This window comes from Oncorhynchus tshawytscha, unplaced genomic scaffold (assembly GCF_018296145.1).
Source record: "Oncorhynchus tshawytscha isolate Ot180627B unplaced genomic scaffold, Otsh_v2.0 Un_contig_65_pilon_pilon, whole genome shotgun sequence".
Taxonomy (NCBI): domain Eukaryota; kingdom Metazoa; phylum Chordata; class Actinopteri; order Salmoniformes; family Salmonidae; genus Oncorhynchus; species Oncorhynchus tshawytscha.
In genome coordinates this window covers 307,037-324,783 of record NW_024609760.1, presented here as the reverse complement: position 1 = coordinate 324,783, position 17,747 = coordinate 307,037, and the positions used below count along the sequence as shown (strand labels likewise).

Sequence of the window (17,747 nt, the reverse complement as noted above, 5' to 3'; positions counted from 1 at the left end):
CTGAGGGAGATAGAACTTCACTGTCTGTCTGAGGGAGATAGAACTTCACTGTCTGTGAGGGAGATAGAACTTCACTGTCTGACTGAGGGAGATAGAACTTCACCGTCTGACTGAGGGAGATAGAACTTCACTGTCTGTGAGGGAGATAGAATTTCACTGTCTGACTGAGGGAGATAGAACTTCACCGTCTGACTAAGGGAGATTTCACTGTCTGACTGAGGGAGATAGAACTTCGCTGTCTGACTGAGGGAGATAATCGTGAATGAATTATTCTGCATCGTGAATTAATTATTCTGCATCGTGAACTAACAGGACCATTATTCTGCATTGTGAACTAATTATTCTGCATCGTGAATGAATTATTCTGCATCGTGAACTAATAGGACCATTATTCTGCATCGTGAACTAATTATTCTGCATCGTGAATGAATTATTCTGCATCGTGAACTAATAGGACCATTATTCTGCATCGTGAATTAATTATTCTGCATCGTGAATGAATTATTCTGCATCGTGAACTAATAGGACCATTATTCTGCATCGTGAATTAATTATTCTGCATCGTGAATGAATTATTCTGCATCGTGAATTAATTATTCTGCATCGTGAACTAATAGGACCATTATTCTGCATCGTGAATTAATTATTCTGCATCGTGAACTAATAGGACCATTATTCTGCATCGTGAACTAATAGGACCCTTATTCTGCATCGTGAACTAACAGGACCATTATTCTGCATCGTGAACTAACAGGACCATTATTCTGCATCGTGAACTAATAGGACCATTATTCTGCATCGTGAATTAATAGGACCATTATTCTGCATCGTGAACTAACAGGACCATTATTCTGCATCGTGAACTAACAGGACCATTATTCTGCATCGTGAACTAACAGGACCATTATTCTGCATCGTGAACTAATAGGACCATTATTCTGCATCGTGAATTAATAGGACCATTATTCTGCATCGTGAACTAACAGGACCATTATTCTGCATCGTGAACTAACAGGACCATTATTCTGCATCGTGAACTAATAGGACCATTATTCTGCATCGTGAATTAATAGAACCATTATTCTGCATCGTGAACTAACAGGACCATTATTCTGCATCGTGAATTAATAGGACCATTATTCTGCATCGTGAACTAACAGGACCATTATTCTGCATCGTGAACTAACAGGACCATTATTCTGCATCGTAAACTAACAGGACCATTATTCTGCATCGTGAACTAACAGGACCATTATTCTGCATCGTAAACTAACAGGACCATTATTCTGCATCGTGAACTAACAGGACCATTATTCTGCATCGTGAACTAACAGGACCATTATTCTGCATCGTAAACTAACAGGACCATTATTCTGCATCGTGAACTAACAGGACCATTATACTGCATCGTGAACTAATAGGACCATTATTCTGCATCGTAAACTAACAGGACCATTATTCTGCATCGTGAACTAACAGGACCATTATACTGCATCGTGAACTAACAGGACCATTATTCTGCATCGTGAACTAACAGGACCATTATACTGCATCGTGAACTAACAGGACCATTATTCTGCATCGTGAACTAACAGGACCATTATTCTGCATCGTGAACTAACAGGACCATTATTCTGCATCGTGAACTAACAGGACCATTATTCTGCATCGTAAACTAACAGGACCATTATTCTGCATCGTGAACTAACAGGACCATTATTCTGCATCGTGAACTAACAGGACCATTATTCTGCATCGTGAACTAACAGGACCATTATTCTGCATCGTAAACTAACAGGACCATTATTCTGCATCGTGAACTAACAGGACCATTATACTGCATCGTGAACTAACAGGACCATTATTCTGCATCGTAAACTAACAGGACCATTATTCTGCATCGTGAACTAACAGGACCATTATACTGCATCGTGAACTAACAGGACCATTATTCTGCATCGTGAACTAACAGGACCATTATACTGCATCGTGAACTAACAGGACCATTATTCTGCATCGTGAACTAACAGGACCATTATTCTGCATCGTGAACTAACAGGACCATTATTCTGCATCGTGAACTAACAGGACCATTATTCTGCATCGTAAACTAACAGGACCATTATTCTGCATCGTTAACTAACAGGACCATTATTCTGCATCGTGAACTAACAGGACCATTATTCTGTATCGTAAACTAACAGGACCATTATTCTGCATCGTGAACTAACAGGACCATTATACTGCATCGTGAACTAATAGGACCATTATTCTGCATCGTGAACTAACAGGACCATTATTCTGCATCGTGAACTAACAGGACCATTATACTGCATCGTGAACTAACAGGACCATTATTCTGCATCGTGAACTAACAGGACCATTATACTGCATCGTGAACTAACAGGACCATTATTCTGCATCGTGAACTAACAGGACCATTATTCTGCATCGTGAACTAACAGGACCATTATTCTGCATCGTGAACTAACAGGACCATTATTCTGCATCGTGAACTAACAGGACCATTATTCTGCATCGTGAACTAATAGAACCATTATTCTGCATCGTGAACTAACAGGACCATTATTCTGCATCGTGAACTAACAGGACCATTATTCTGCATCGTGAACTAACAGGACCATTATTCTGCATCGTGAACTAACAGGACCATTATTCTGCATCGTGAACTAACAGGACCATTATTCTGCATCGTGAACTAACAGGACCATTATTCTGCATCGTGAACTAACAGGACCATTATTCTGCATCGTGAACTAACAGGACCATTATTCTGTATCGTGAACTAACAGGACCATTATTCTGCATCGTGAACTAACAGGACCATTATTCTGCATCGTGAACTAACAGGACCATTATTCTGCATCGTGAACTAACAGGACCATTATTCTGCATCGTAAACTAACAGGACCATTATTCTGCATCGTTAACTAACAGGACCATTATTCTGCATCGTGAACTAACAGGACCATTATTCTGTATCGTAAACTAACAGGACCATTATTCTGCATCGTGAACTAACAGGACCATTATACTGCATCGTGAACTAATAGGACCATTATTCTGCATCGTGAACTAACAGGACCATTATTCTGCATCGTGAACTAACAGGACCATTATACTGCATCGTGAACTAACAGGACCATTATTCTGCATCGTGAACTAACAGGACCATTATTCTGCATCGTGAACTAACAGGACCATTATTCTGCATCGTGAACTAACAGGACCATTATTCTGCATCGTAAACTAACAGGACCATTATTCTGCATCGTGAACTAACAGGACCATTATACTGCATCGTGAACTAATAGGACCATTATTCTGCATCGTAAACTAACAGGACCATTATTCTGCATCGTGAACTAACAGGACCATTATACTGCATCGTGAACTAACAGGACCATTATTCTGCATCGTGAACTAACAGGACCATTATACTGCATCGTGAACTAACAGGACCATTATTCTGCATCGTGAACTAACAGGACCATTATTCTGCATCGTGAACTAACAGGACCATTATTCTGCATTGTAAATTGACGTGGAATTTTCCAATTTTTTTTGTATAGTTTTAACAGAAAATTATTTGTAAAAAAATGCAGATTAAACGTTAAGCAACATTGTCCATTGGTCACATCCCTAACGTGTACACACACAGACATGCTTAATACGTTCTACATACGGTCTTTTAATTGGAGACCTGAGAAACAAATCAAATCGAAAAACAAACGTCATTAGATACTTTTTTTTTTTTTAAACAAAGAAGGCAGAAACTAAAGTCATTGCCAGAGTTCAGTAAAAATGATCCCAAACTCTGATTTTAAACGTCTAAACGCTTGAAATGAGCCCAAACTTCAAACGGTAACGTCTCCTCATGAAAGGCAGGAAATGAAACCCATCCCTCTCTGTTGACTGTGTCCATTTCCCCTCTGTGGTGAACCATATGTCAGTTTGTCGCCATGCCTACACACTGATGTCAGAGACTTAACTAACAGCAGCACTGTTTTATACAGATTAATACCCTCTGTAGAGAGACACAGACCATCTGGCCTGGCTCCTCACTGTACCCACCAGAGGAGAGGACAGGACGACGGCACCAGAGACTACAGCACCAGAGACAGGACTACAGCACCAGAGACTACAGCACCAAAGACAGGACTACAGCACCATAGACAGGACTACAGCACCAGAGACAGGACTACAGCACCAGAGACTACAGCACCAAAGACAGGACTACAGCACCACAGACTACAGCACCAGAGAAGACAGCATCAGAGACTATAACACCAGAGACTACAGCACCAGAGACAGGACTACAGCACCAGAGACTACAGCACCAGAGAAGACAGCACCAGAGACTATAACACCAGAGACTACAGCACCAGAGACAGGACTACAGCACCAGAGACTACAGCACCAGAGACAGGACTACCGCACATTGGATCATTCAGAGATCCTCATTGAACTTCTGGAGAGAGTTTGCTGCACTGAAAGTAAAGGGGCTGAATAATTTTGCACGCCCAATTTTTCAGTTTTTGATTTGTTAAAAAAGTTTGAAATATCCAATAAATGTCGTTCCACTTCATGATTGTGTCCCACTTGTTGTTGATTCTTCACAAAAAAATACAGATTTATATCTTTATGTTTGAAGCCTGAAATGTGGCAAAAGGTCTCAAAGTTCAAGGGGGCCGAATACTTTCGCAAGGCACTGTAACTGTACCTTGTAGGGAGAAGACTATTGTTAAAGGAAAGGACTGTACCTTGTAGGGAGAAGACTATTGGTAAAGGACAGGACTGTACCTTGTAGGGAGAAGACTATTGGTAAAGGACAGGACTGTACCTTGTAGGGAGAAGACTATTGGTAAAGGACAGGACTGTACCTTGTAGGGAGAAGACTATTAGTAAAGGACAGGACTCCCAACTGTACCTTGTAGGGAGAAGACTATTAGTAAAGGACAGGACTGTACCTTGTAGGGAGAAGACTATTGGTAAAGGACAGGACTGTACCTTGTAGGGAGAAGACTATTGGTAAAGGACAGGACTCCTAACTGTACCTTGTAGGGAGAAGACTATTAGTAAAGGACAGGACTGTACCTTGTAGGGAGAAGACTATTGGTAAAGGACAGGACTGTACCTTGTAGGGAGAAGACTATTAGTAAAGGACAGGACTGTACCTTGTAGGGAGAAGACTATTGGTAAAGGACATGACTGTACCTTGTAGGGAGAAGACTATTGGTAAAGGACAGGACTGTACCTTGTAGGGAGAAGACTATTGGTAAAGGACAGGACTCCTAACTGTACCTTGTAGGGAGAAGACTATTAGTAAAGGACAGGACTGTACCTTGTAGGGAGAAGACTATTGGTAAAGGACAGGACTGTACCTTGTAGGGAGAAGACTATTGGTAAAGGACAGGACTGAACCTTGTAGGGAGAAGACTATTGGTAAAGGACAGGACTGTACCTTGTAGGGAGAAGACTATTAGTAAAGGACAGGACTGTACCTTGTAGGGAGAAGACTATTGGTAAAGGACAGGACTCCTAACTGTACCTTGTAGGGAGAAGACTATTGGTAAAGGACATGACTGTACCTTGTAGGGAGAAGACTATTGGTAAAGGACAGGACTGTACCTTGTAGGGAGAAGACTATTGGTAAAGGACAGGACTCCTAACTGTACCTTGTAGGGAGAAGACTATTGGTAGAGGACAGGACTGTACCTTGTAGGGAGAAGACTATTGGTAGAGGACAGGACTGTACCTTGTAGGGAGAAGACTATTGGTAGAGGACAGGACTGTACCTTGTAGGGAGAAGACTATTGGTAAAGGACAGGACTGTACCTTGTAGGGAGAAGACTATTAGTAAAGGACAGGACTGTACCTTGTAGGGAGAAGACTATTGGTAAAGGACAGGACTGTACCTTGTAGGGAGAAGACTATTGGTAAAGGACAGGACTCCCAACTGTACCTTGTAGGGAGAAGACTATTAGTAAAGGACAGGACTGTACCTTGTAGGGAGAAGACTATTGGTAAAGGACAGGACTGTACCTTGTAGGGAGAAGACTATTGATAAAGGACAGGACTGAACCTTGTAGGGAGAAGACTATTGGTAAAGGACAGGACTGTACCTTGTAGGGAGAAGACTATTGGTAAAGGACAGGACTCCTAACTGTACCTTGTAGGGAGAAGCTCCCCATCTTGGATTCCAGGAAGTCAAACAGAGTGCTGGGTCCTGACGGTCTTCCTCCTGCTCCCTCCTCCTCATCCTCACCCCCAAACCTACTGGACCGACCCCGACCCCGGCCACGACCCCTTCCTCTGTCTGCTGCATGGAGGAAACAGACGCAGCAGAAAAGTCACATTATCAATGGGATTCTATAGTTATTACAAAGTTGTAGGTCATGTTGTAGGCTTACCTCTGGGGGGGGGTGGGAGCTTACCTCTGGGGGGGGGGGGGAGCAGGGCTTACCTCTGGGTGGGGGGGAGCAGGGCAGGGCTTACCTCTGGGTGGGGGGGGTGGGAGGGCTGGGGGTGGGGGGGGAGCAGGGCTTACCTCTGGGCTTACCTCTGGGTGGGGGGTGGGAGCAGGGCTTACCTCTGGGTGGGGGGGGGGAGCAGGGCTTACCTCTGGGTGGGGGGCAGGGCTTACCTCTGGGTGGGGGGGGGCTGGGAGCAGGGCTTACCACTGGGTGGGGGGGGGAGCAGGGCTTACCTCTGGGTGGGGGGGGGGGGGGAGGGGAGCAGGGCTTACCTCTGGGTGGGGGGGAGCAGGGCTGGGAGCAGGGCTTACCTCTGGGTGGGGGGGGGAGCAGGGCTTACCTCTGGGTGGGGGGGGCTTACCTCTGGGTGGGGGGTGGGAGCAGGGCTTACCTCTGGGTGGGGGGAGCAGGGCTTACCTCTGGGTGGGGGGGGCAGGGCTTACCTCTGGGTGGGGGGGGCTGGGAGCAGGGCTTACCTCTGGGTGGGGTGGGGGGCTTACCTCTGGGTGGAGGGGTGGGAGCAGGGCTTACCTCTGGGTGGGGGGGGTTGCAGGGCATACCTCTGGGTGGGGGGGGGATGGAGCAGGGCTTACCTCTGGGTGGGTGGGGGTGGGAGCAGGGCTTACCTCTGGGTGGGGGGCTTACCTCTGGGTGGAGGGGTGGGAGCAGGGCTTACCTCTGGGTGGGGGGGGCAGGGCTTACCTCTGGGTGGGGGTCTGCTGGGTTCCTCTGGGGGGGGTCTGCTGGGTTCCTCGGGGGGGGGAGGTTTGAAGGTCCCCGTCAGTAGACTGTTGAGAGCCACCTCCATGTTGTTGTTGTTGTCCATCAGGGCCTGACGAGCATCCTCCTTATCAAACCCCATCTCCATAATGTCCCTTAGGGCCCGCTCATCCACCTAGAGGGAGGGGGATGGAGGGAGGGGGATGGAGGGATGGGAGGGGGGAGGATGGAGAGATGGGATGGAAGGATGGGAGGGGGATGGGGGGGGATGGAGGGGGGGGGATGGAGGGATGGGGGATGGGGGGGATGGAGGGATGGGAGGGGGATGGATGGGGGGGGGATGGAGGGGGATGGAGGGAGGGAGGATGGCGCGAGGGGGGGATGGAGAGATGGGGGGATGGAGGGAGGGGGATGGAGGGAGGGGGATGGAGGGATGGGGAGTGGGGATGGAGGGAGGGGGATGGAGAGATGGGGGGGGGGGATGGGGGGATGGAGAGATGGGAGGGAGGGGAGGGGGATGGAGGGGGATGGAGAGATGGAGGGGGGATGGAGAGATGGGAGGGGGGGATGGGAGGGGATGGAGAGATGGGAGGGGGATGGAGAGATGGGAGGGGGGGATGGAGAGAGATGGGAGGGGGGATGGAGAGGGATGAGGGGGGATGGGATGGAGGGATGGGATGGGGGATGGAGGGAGGGGGATGGAGAGATGGGAGGGGATGGGGAGGGGGATGGAGGGGGGGGGAGTTCAAATGGGGGGGGGAGTTCAAATGGGGAGGGGAGTTCAAATGGGGAGGGAGTTCAAATGGGGGAGGGGAGTGAGTAGAGGGGTTAATGACCCAGAGCACATCGTTACAACACCGTATATAAACATAATATGACATTTGAAATGTCTTTATTCTTTTGGAATTTAGGAGAGGTGACGCACTTCTCTCAATTCAATTAAAGGGGCTTTATTGGCGTGGGAAACATACGTTAATGTTGCCAAAGCAAGTGAAATAGATCAACAGAAGTGAAATAAACAATAAACATGAACAGTAAAACATTACACTCACAGAAGTTCCAAAAGAATAAAGACATTTCAAATGTCATGTATAAATACAGTGCTCTGGTCTTCATTAACCCCCTCACACACATATTTGAACTTCTCCCTCTCTCTCTGGTCTTCATTAACCCCCCTTTGAACTTCCCTCTCTCTCTTGGTTTTCATTAAACCCCCCACACACATTTGAACTCCCCCCTCCTGGTCTTCATTAAACCCCCCTCATTTTAACTTCCCTCTCTGGTCTTCATTAAACCCCCCTTTTAACTTCCCTCTCTGGTCTTCATTCAACCCCCCCCCATTTTAACTTCCCTCTCTCAGGTCTTCTTTGCCCCCCCCTCTGGTCTCCCCCATTTTAACTTCCCTCTCTGGTCTTCATTCACCCCCTCCCCCATTTTAACTTCCCTCTCTCTGGTCTTCATTAACCCCCCCATTTGATCTTCCCTCTCTCAGGTCTTCATTGACCCCCCTATTTGAACTTCCCTCTCTCAGGTCTTCATTCACCCCCCCCTCTCTCATTTGATCTTCCCTCTCTCAGGTCTTCATTGACCCCCCCCCTATTTGAACTTCCCTCTCTCAGGTCTTCATTCACCCCATAAAACTCCATCCACAGTTCATCACCACTTCTACTGTAGTCTGCTCCAGATTAACAGCCTTTCTATTCTACTGAGACTCCTCAGATTATCTCCTTAATCTGTTACCCTCCCCCTCCACCTCTCCTGTCCCCTCCTCCCCCCTCCACCTCTCTCCCCCCCCTCCACCTCTCTCCCCCTCCTCCTCCCCCCCCACCTCTCCTACTCTCCCCACTCTCCTCCCTCCATCTCTCCTGTCCCCTCTCTCCCTCCCCCTCCTCTCCCCCCACTCTCCTCCTCTCCCCACCCCTCCCATCAAGACGCACTGAGGAGGAAACATAGTCCATGTCCCAAATGGCATTCTATTCCCTACTTGCAAAACTAGTGCACTATATAGGGAATAGGGTCTAAAGTAGTGCACTATATAGGGAATAGGGTCTAAAGTAGTGCACTACAGAGGGAATAGGGTCTAAAGTAGTGCACTTACAGAGGGAATAGGGTCTAAAGTAGTGCACTACAGAGGGAATAGGGTCTAAAGTAGTGCACTATAGAGGGAATATGGTCTAAAGTAGTGCACTATATAGGGAATAGGGTCTAAAGTAGTGCACTATAGAGGGAATATGGTCTAAAGTCGTGCACTATAGAGGGAATAGGGTCTAATGTAGTGCACTATGGAGGGAATAGGGTCTAAAGTAGTGCACTATAGAGGGAATAGGGTCTAAAGTAGTGCACTATAGAGGGAATAGGGTCTAAAGTAGTTTTCATTTATTTTTATTTTACCTTTATTTAACCAGGCAAGTCAGTTAAGAACAAATTCTTATTTTCAATGATGGCCTAGGAACAGTGGGTTAACTGCCTGTTCAGGGGCAGAACGACAGATTTGTACCTTGTCAGCTCGGGGATTTGAACTTGCAACCTTCCGGTTACTAGCCCAACGCTCTAACCACTAGGCTACCCTGCCGTGCACTATATAGGGAACAGGGTCTAAAGTAGTGCACTATATAGGGAATATGGTGTCCTTTGGGAGACAGCCTAATGGGGGATGGGAGGGGTCTTACTCCAAGCCAGGAGTCTACATTAAACAACTGAATGAAAGACTCGTTGTTGTTGAGGCCCAGTCTCACACCGTCTGAAACCAATGAGGGTCCCCAAGATTATTTCACAATCAGACCACAGAGGACCCTAAACCATCATCTGACTCTGACACCAAAACGGCTCAATAAAAACCTAAATCAGAGACACTGCCAGGAATCTAGGTTATACAAATGAATTAAGCTGACTTGTTGTTGTGGTTGTGAAGCCTAGACAGGTCCAGCCCAAAACCACAGAGCCAAGGCATATTTTACCAGAATTATTCTCCTGACCACAAACACCTCAAACATCTTCAATTAAAACTGAAAGGAGCCAGGGTTGGGGGGGGGGGCTTTTAGACAGAGGGAAAGAGACCCACCCGCCTACACAGAGCTAAGGGAAACACTGGGTCAAAAGGTCAAAGCCCTCACCAGCTCGCGGTAATTTCCTAGTTCCCGGTAGTTTGGTTGTTCCCGGTAACTCCCGAGCTCTCTGTAGTTTCCTTCTGGACGGCTGGACTCCTCCGTCCTCTCCTCTCGTCTCTGCCGGTACGAGTCCCTGTCTCCTCGGTCTCCTCCTCGTCGGTCCCGACCGCCTGTATTAACGAGGTTCCCGCCAGCATTGCCTCCCCCGCCAAACGTCCGAGTTCCCTTCAGAAGAGGTCAAAAGAAACTCTGAGCTGGATTCCTCCGGGGGCAGACAGACAAAGTCTCTTCCTGGACTAAACAACTGTTTTACAATGGAGAATCTGTGTCTGGGAAACTGGCCCTTCAGATAAAACAAGCCAGTAGAAACAGTACCAACTCACACAGTGGGACACGGACAGAGTTTAACAGACATGGGTGGTCCAGTTACTATAGCTACGACAACAGGGATAAAACCACACACACACACACACACACACACACACACACACACACACACACACACACACACACACACACACACACACACACACACACACACACACACACACACACACACACACACACACACACACACACACACACACCTCTTTGTTCTTGGCCACCTCAGCGATGGCTGCTAGCCTCTGCTTCTCAAACTCTTCGTTCTCATCAGCTGTCTTCACCACACTGGTGCTGACCAGAGTCTTCCTGGTGTCCAGCTCTCTGGAGTCCACTTCCTCATTCCTTACACACTTCTGAGGAGCACAGAGAGACGGCAATTTCATCAGTCTGATTGGTTAGTCAACGGAGAGAGAATCAGTCTGATTGGTTAGTCAACAAAGAGATTCAGGCTGATTGGTTAGTAAACAAACAGAAAATCAGTCTGATTGGTTAGTCAACAGAGAGAGAATCAGTCTGATTGGTTAGTCAACAGAGAGAGAATCAGTCTGATTGGTTAGTCAACCGAGAGAATCAGTCTGATTGGTTAGTCAACAGAGAGAGAATCAGTCTGATTGGTTAGTCAACAGAGAGAGAATCAGTCTGATTGGCTGTGCGTGGAACTCGTTAAATATTGGCAGGTCATACCTGTCCGAAGGGCACGAAGGGAGGGGCTCCACCTTCTCTTCCGATGTTACTCCTGCTGTGTTTGGCCAAGCTCTGGAGGTCAAAGGGGAGAAGAATTTAGAACGCCCTTGAGTATATATTTAGACATTCTTAATTCCATTCCTTTACTTAGATTTGTGTGTATTGGGTATGTGTTGTGTAGATGTGTGTACGCCCTTCAGTACGCCCTTTACAAGGCCCTTTAGTACACCCTTTACAACGCCCTTTAGAACGCCCTTTACAACGCCCTTTACAACACCCTTTACAACACCCTTTACAACGCCCTTTACAACGCCCTTTACAACGCCCTTCAGTACACCCTTTACAACGCCCTTTAGAACGCCCTTTACAACACCCTTTAGAACGCCCTTTACAACACCCTTTACAACGCCCTTTAGTACACCCTTTACAACGCCCTTTACTACGCCCTTTATTACGCCCTTTACAACGCCCTTCAGTACACCCTTTAGTACACCCTTTACAACGCCCTTTAGTACATCCATTACAATGCCCTTTAGTACACCCTTTACAACGCCCTTTAGTACACCCTTTACAACGCCCTTTAGAACGCCCTTTACAACACCCTTTAGAACGCCCTTTACAACGCCCTTTAGTACACCCTTTACAACGCCCTTTAGTACACCCTTTACAACGCCCTTTACAACACCCTTTAGTACACCCTTTACAACGCCCTTTAGTACACCCTTTAGAACGCCCTTTACAACGCCCTTTAGAACGCCCTTTAGTACACCCTTTAGTACACACTTTACAACGCCCTTTAGTACACCCTTTACAACGCCCTTTACAACGCCCTTTAGTACACCCTTTACAACGCCCTTTAGTACACCCTTTACAACGCCCTTTAGTACACCCTTTACAACGCCCTTTAGTACACCCATTACAACGCCCTTTAGTACACCCTTTACAATGCCCTTTAGTACACCCTTTACAACGCCCTTTAGTACACCCTTTACAACGCCCTTTACAACGCCCTTCAGGACAACCTTTACAACGCCCTTTACCATGCCCTTTACAACGCCCTTTACCATGCCCTTTACAACGCCCTTCAGGACAACCTTTACAACGCCCTTTAGTACGCCCTTTACAACGCCCTTTAGTACACCCTTTAGTACACCCTTTACAACACCCTTTACAACGCCCTTTAGTACACCCTTTACAACACCCTTTAGTACACCCTTTACAACGCCCTTTAGTACACCCTTTACAACGCCCTTTACAACGCCCTTCAGGACAACCTTTACAACGCCCTTCAGGACGCCCTTTACAACACCCTTTAGTACACCCTTTAGTACACCCTTTAGTACACCCTTTACCACGCCCTTTACAACGCCCTTTACAACGCCCTTTACAACACCCTTCAGGACAACCTTTTTCATGGTCCTTTGAACCAGACAGGACGAACAACTGTCCAGTAACAGCGTAATAAACACTACCATTTGAGGTGCAGGCTCTCTATACCCCGTATAGTATAAAGAGTCTAGTGCACTACTTTTGAAGTGCACACCCTCTGTAGGGAATAAGGTACTGTTTGGAACACACTCACAGAGACAGTCTGCTGTAAAACGAAGGGTAAAAACACCTCCTCTTCCTCACCCTTTGCAGTTCCCATTTCTCCATCATGTGGTCGACCTCCCCTCCGAGGACGGAGATCTTGGAGTCGTCCAGAAGCAGAATGCCATTCTTCACCTGGACCGTACCAAGGACCTTCACCTTGGTTCCTGGAGGGGTGTTCAGGCTAAAAATAAATAAAAAATACAGGGGGGGGGGGTGAATTAGGGAGGCCAGAGGACAGCTCCATAGAGAACCCATTTTGTATTAAACGGAGAGCTCTAAGTAGATCAAATCAATTAAGCAGTTAAAGGAAGTTTTAATAAACCAATGCCAAAACAAACAAACAAACAAACAAGGAGATTGACTATAATAGGTTTACATGGAACATGTTTACAGGTACATTTAATACAGACTGGCTACAGTAATGGAATGGAAGCACAGGTCATGTGTTCACCTAATATTGGATAAGACAGGTCATGTGTTAACCTAATATTGGATAAGACAGGTCATGTGTTAACCTAATATTGGATAAGACAGGTCATGTGTTAACCTAATATTGGATAAGACAGGTCATGTGTTCACCTAATATTGGATAAGACAGGTCATGTGTTAACCTAATATTGGATAAGACAGGTCATGTGTTAACCTAATATTGGATAAGACAGGTCATGTGTTAACCTAATATTGGATAAGACAGGTCATGTGTTAACCTAATATTGGATAAGACAGGTCATGTGTTAACCTAATATTGGATAAGACAGGTCATGTGTTAACCTAATATTGGATAAGACAGGTCATGTGTTAACCTAATATTGGATAAGACAGGTCATGTGTTAACCTAATATTGGATAAGACAGGTCATGTGTTAACCTAATATTGGATAAGACAGGTCATGTGTTAACCTAATATTGGATAAGACAGGTCATATGTTAACCTAATATTGGATAAGACAGGTCATGTGTTAACCTAATATTGGATAAGACAGGTCATGTGTTAACCTAATATTGGATAAGACAGGTCATATGTTAACCTAATATTGGATAAGACAGGTCATGTGTTAACCTAATATTGGATAAGACAGGTCATGTGTTAACCTAATATTGGATAAGACAGGTCATGTGTTAACCTAATATTGGATAAGACAGGTCATGTGTTAACCTAATATTGGATAAGACAGGTCATGTGTTAACCTAATATTGGATAAGACGAAAACAAAAACAGGAGTTTGATAAACAATAGATTTCTATCTCTGTAACAACGGCACAAACAACAGACAGAACAGACAGTGTATTGGTATGAAAGCAGTTTTTTTTGGGGGGGGCAGCTTTAATTAGAAAAGAGAAACAACAAATCATCACGATTCATTTTCCCTTCCTAAAACTCTTCATCCAGCCAGCTATGCCTGTGATGGCTACTGTCCAACAAGGGCTAGCCATGCCAAAAGAACAGCTTAGCTTACGTTACCCACAAACCTCTCCCCTCTCTGTCCTGTCAGACCATGCCCTATCCAGACCACTCTTCTAAATGACACGCTGTGTTGCAGTAGGATGGTGAGACTAGGCATGATGAGGGATTGTGTCCTAAAATAGCACCCTATAGAAACAGATGTGTCATTTAGAAAAGTGGTCTGGATAGGGCATGGCCTGTGGCCAAAAGTAGTGCACTATATAGGGAATAGGGGGGGCCCAAATTGGGACACAGCCTAGGAATAATCCCATTCCCCGGTTTAGGCCGTTCTCATTTTAAATTAACAGCCCAGTTCTGATCACCACCACCTCTGAGCCCCAGGCCCGCGTCCCAAACGGGATCCTATTCCCTATGTAGTGCACTACTTTTGACCAGGGCCCTATAGGGAATAAGGTGCCATTCGGAATTCAGCCTCCCTAGTCCTCTCATTAAAAAGCACAGGGACTTAGAGGGATGTCCAGCTGCTGATGCAGCAATTAGGGATTTCACTTCCAACCCAATGGCCCAGTACGTCCAACCCAATGGCTCAGTATGTCTCAAACGGCAGCCACTCCCCCTATATAGGACATCATGTTTGACAAGAGCCCCCCCCCCCAATAGGGCAAGTAGTAGGGAATAGGAAGCCATTTGGGACAGCTTGGAGCTAGCTGGGACTGGAGCAGGGTCTTCCCTCTCTCTCTCTCCCTCCCTCTCTCTCTCTCTCTCCCTCCCTCCCTCCACTATCAGAGCTAGCTGGGACTGGAGCAGGGTCCTCCCTCCCTCTCTCTCTCCCTCCCTCTCTCTCTCTCCCTCCCTCCCTCCACTATCAGAGCTAGCTGGGACTGGAGCAGGGTCCTCCCTCCCTCCCTCCACTATCAGAGCTAGCTGGGACTGGAGCAGGGTCCTCTCTCTCCCTCCCTCCCTCCCTCCCTCCCTCCCTCCACTATCAGAGCTAGCTGGGACTGGAGCAGGGTCCTCTCTCTCCCTCCCTCCCTCCCTCCCTCCCTCCCTCCCTCCCTCCCTCTCTCCACTATCAGAGCTAGCTGGGACTGGAGCAGGGTCCTCTCTCAGGGTACTGTCTCATAATGACACTGTGGAACAGAGCTGCACGCCATTACAAACTAACCTCTTTCTGTTTCCTTCTATCCATCCTCTCATCCATCTCGTTCTGTTTCCTTTTCACTCTCTCTCTCTCTCTCTCTCTCTCCCTCCTCTCGCTCTCTCTCTCTCTGCCTCCCTCCCTCCCTCCCTCCCTCTCTCTCTCCACTATCAGAGCTAGCTGATATCAACAGAACAGACACTAGTTAGTGTTGTCATAATAAAAGGGTTGTACTGTTCTCTCCTCGCGGATAGAATCCGGGCAAGCTCTCCTCTCCGTCCCAAATGGGACCCTAATCCCCTTTGTAGTGCACTAACATCGTTTTGAGTCCATAGATAATAGGGAACCATGTGGGACTCAGCGTTCCTCTCCGGCCACTCCACCTGTAGGTGCTGGCTGGTCGCCACGGCAGCCGTCGCCGCGGACGCTGCTTGGATGGAGTTGTAATTAAGGAAACGGATTGGTAGCGGATCAGCCACTGACGAGTGGAAATTGCAGAGGGAGGAGAAGAAAGCGAGAGAGATGGAGACCGGGGGAGGGTGGGTAGGGAGGGAGGGATGGGAGTGAGGGGAGGGATGAGAGGGAGGGAGGGAGTGCATGGAGGGAGGGAGTGCATGGAGGGAGGGAGTGCATGGAGGGAGGGAGGGAGGGAGGGAGGGGGAGGGAGGGAGGGAGGGAGGGAGGGAGGGAGGGAGGGAGGGAGGGAGGGAGGGAGGGAGTTCAGAAAGTCACCAACATCGGTCTGTGCTTCCATTCCAAAAGCAAGACGAGAGTTTTGGTTGAAAATGAGGATCTACGATACTGGCTGATTGGTTGACCGGTGTGAAGCAGCACCAGTCTACAGGTCAGTCTACAGGTCAGTCTACAGGTCTACACAGGTCATTCTACAGCATCAGTCTACAGGTCGGTCTACAGGCCTATACAGTCAATGGGAGGTGATTTGTAGACAGGAGTGAAGCAGCATCAGTCTACAGGTCAGTCTGCAGGTCAGTCTACAGGTCAGTCTACAGGTCTATACAGGTCAGTCTACAGGTCAGTCTACAGGTCTATACAGTCAACAGGAGATCATTTGTAGACAGGAGTGAAGCAGCATCAGTTTTCAGGTCAGTCTACAGGTCAGCCTACAGGTCAGCCTACAGGTCTATACAGGTCAGTCTACAGGTCGGTCTACAGGTCAGTCTACAGGTCAGTCTACAGGTCTATACAGGTCAGTCTACAGGTCTATACAGGTCAGTCTACAGGTCGGTCTACAGGTCAGTCTACAGGTCAGTCTACAGGTCTATACAGGTCAGTCTACAGGTCTATACAGGTCAGTCTGCAGGTCAGTCTACAGGTCAGTCTGCAGGTCAGTCTACAGCATCAGTCTACAGGTCTATACAGGTCAGTCTACAGGTCTATACAGTCAACAGGAGGTGATTGGTAGACAGGACAGAAGCAGCATCAGTCTACAGGTCAGTCTACAGGTCAGTCTACAGGTCAGTCAGCAGCATCAGTCTGCAGATCAGTTTGCAGATCAGTTTGCAGATCAGTTTGCAGGTCAGTCTACAGGTTAGTCTGCAGGTCAGTCTACAGGTCAGTCTGCAGGTCAGTCTGCAGGTCAGTCTGCAGGTCAGTCTACAGGTCAGTCTACACAGGTCAGTCTACAGGTCTATACAGTCAACAGGAGGTGATTGGTAGACAGGACAGAAGCAGCATCAGTCTACAGGTCAGTCTACAGGTCAGTCTGCAGGTCAGTCTGCAGGTCAGTCTACAGGTCAGTCTACATGTCTATACAGGTCAGTCTACAGGTCAGTCTACAGATCTATACAGTCAACAGGAGGTGATTGGTAGACAGGAGTGAAGCAGCATCAGTCTACAGGTCAGTCTGCAGGTCAGTCTACAGGTCAGTCTGCAGGTCAGTCTACAGGTCAGTCTACAGGTCTATACAGGTCAGTCTACAGGTCTATACAGTCAACAGGAGGTGATTTGTAGACAGGAGTGAAGCAGCATCAGTCTACAGGTCAGTCTACAGGTCAGTCTACAGGTCTATACAGGTCAGTCTACAGGTCTATACAGTTCAGTTTTCAGGTCAGTCTACAGGTCAGCCTACAGGTCAGTCTACAGGTCAGTCTACAGGTCTATACAGTCAACAGGAGATCATTTGTAGACAGGAGTGAAGCAGCATCAGTTTTCAGGTCAGTCTACAGGTCAGCCTACAGGTCAGCCTACAGGTCTACACAG

The 17,747-nt window shown here is 47.3% G+C and overlaps 1 protein-coding gene across 1 annotated transcript in view; it reads right to left on the bottom strand.

Annotated features, from left to right (window-relative positions):
- LOC121845766 (tudor domain-containing protein 3-like) overlaps nt 1-17,747 on the bottom strand; it is a 48,083-nt gene that overhangs the window by 11,029 nt on the left and 19,307 nt on the right. The window contains 6 exon segments of the mRNA XM_042317655.1: nt 6,194-6,343; nt 7,200-7,392; nt 10,331-10,549; nt 10,912-11,061; nt 11,393-11,464; nt 13,025-13,166. Coding sequence (XP_042173589.1) covers nt 6,194-6,343; nt 7,200-7,392; nt 10,331-10,549; nt 10,912-11,061; nt 11,393-11,464; nt 13,025-13,166 — 926 coding nt within the window.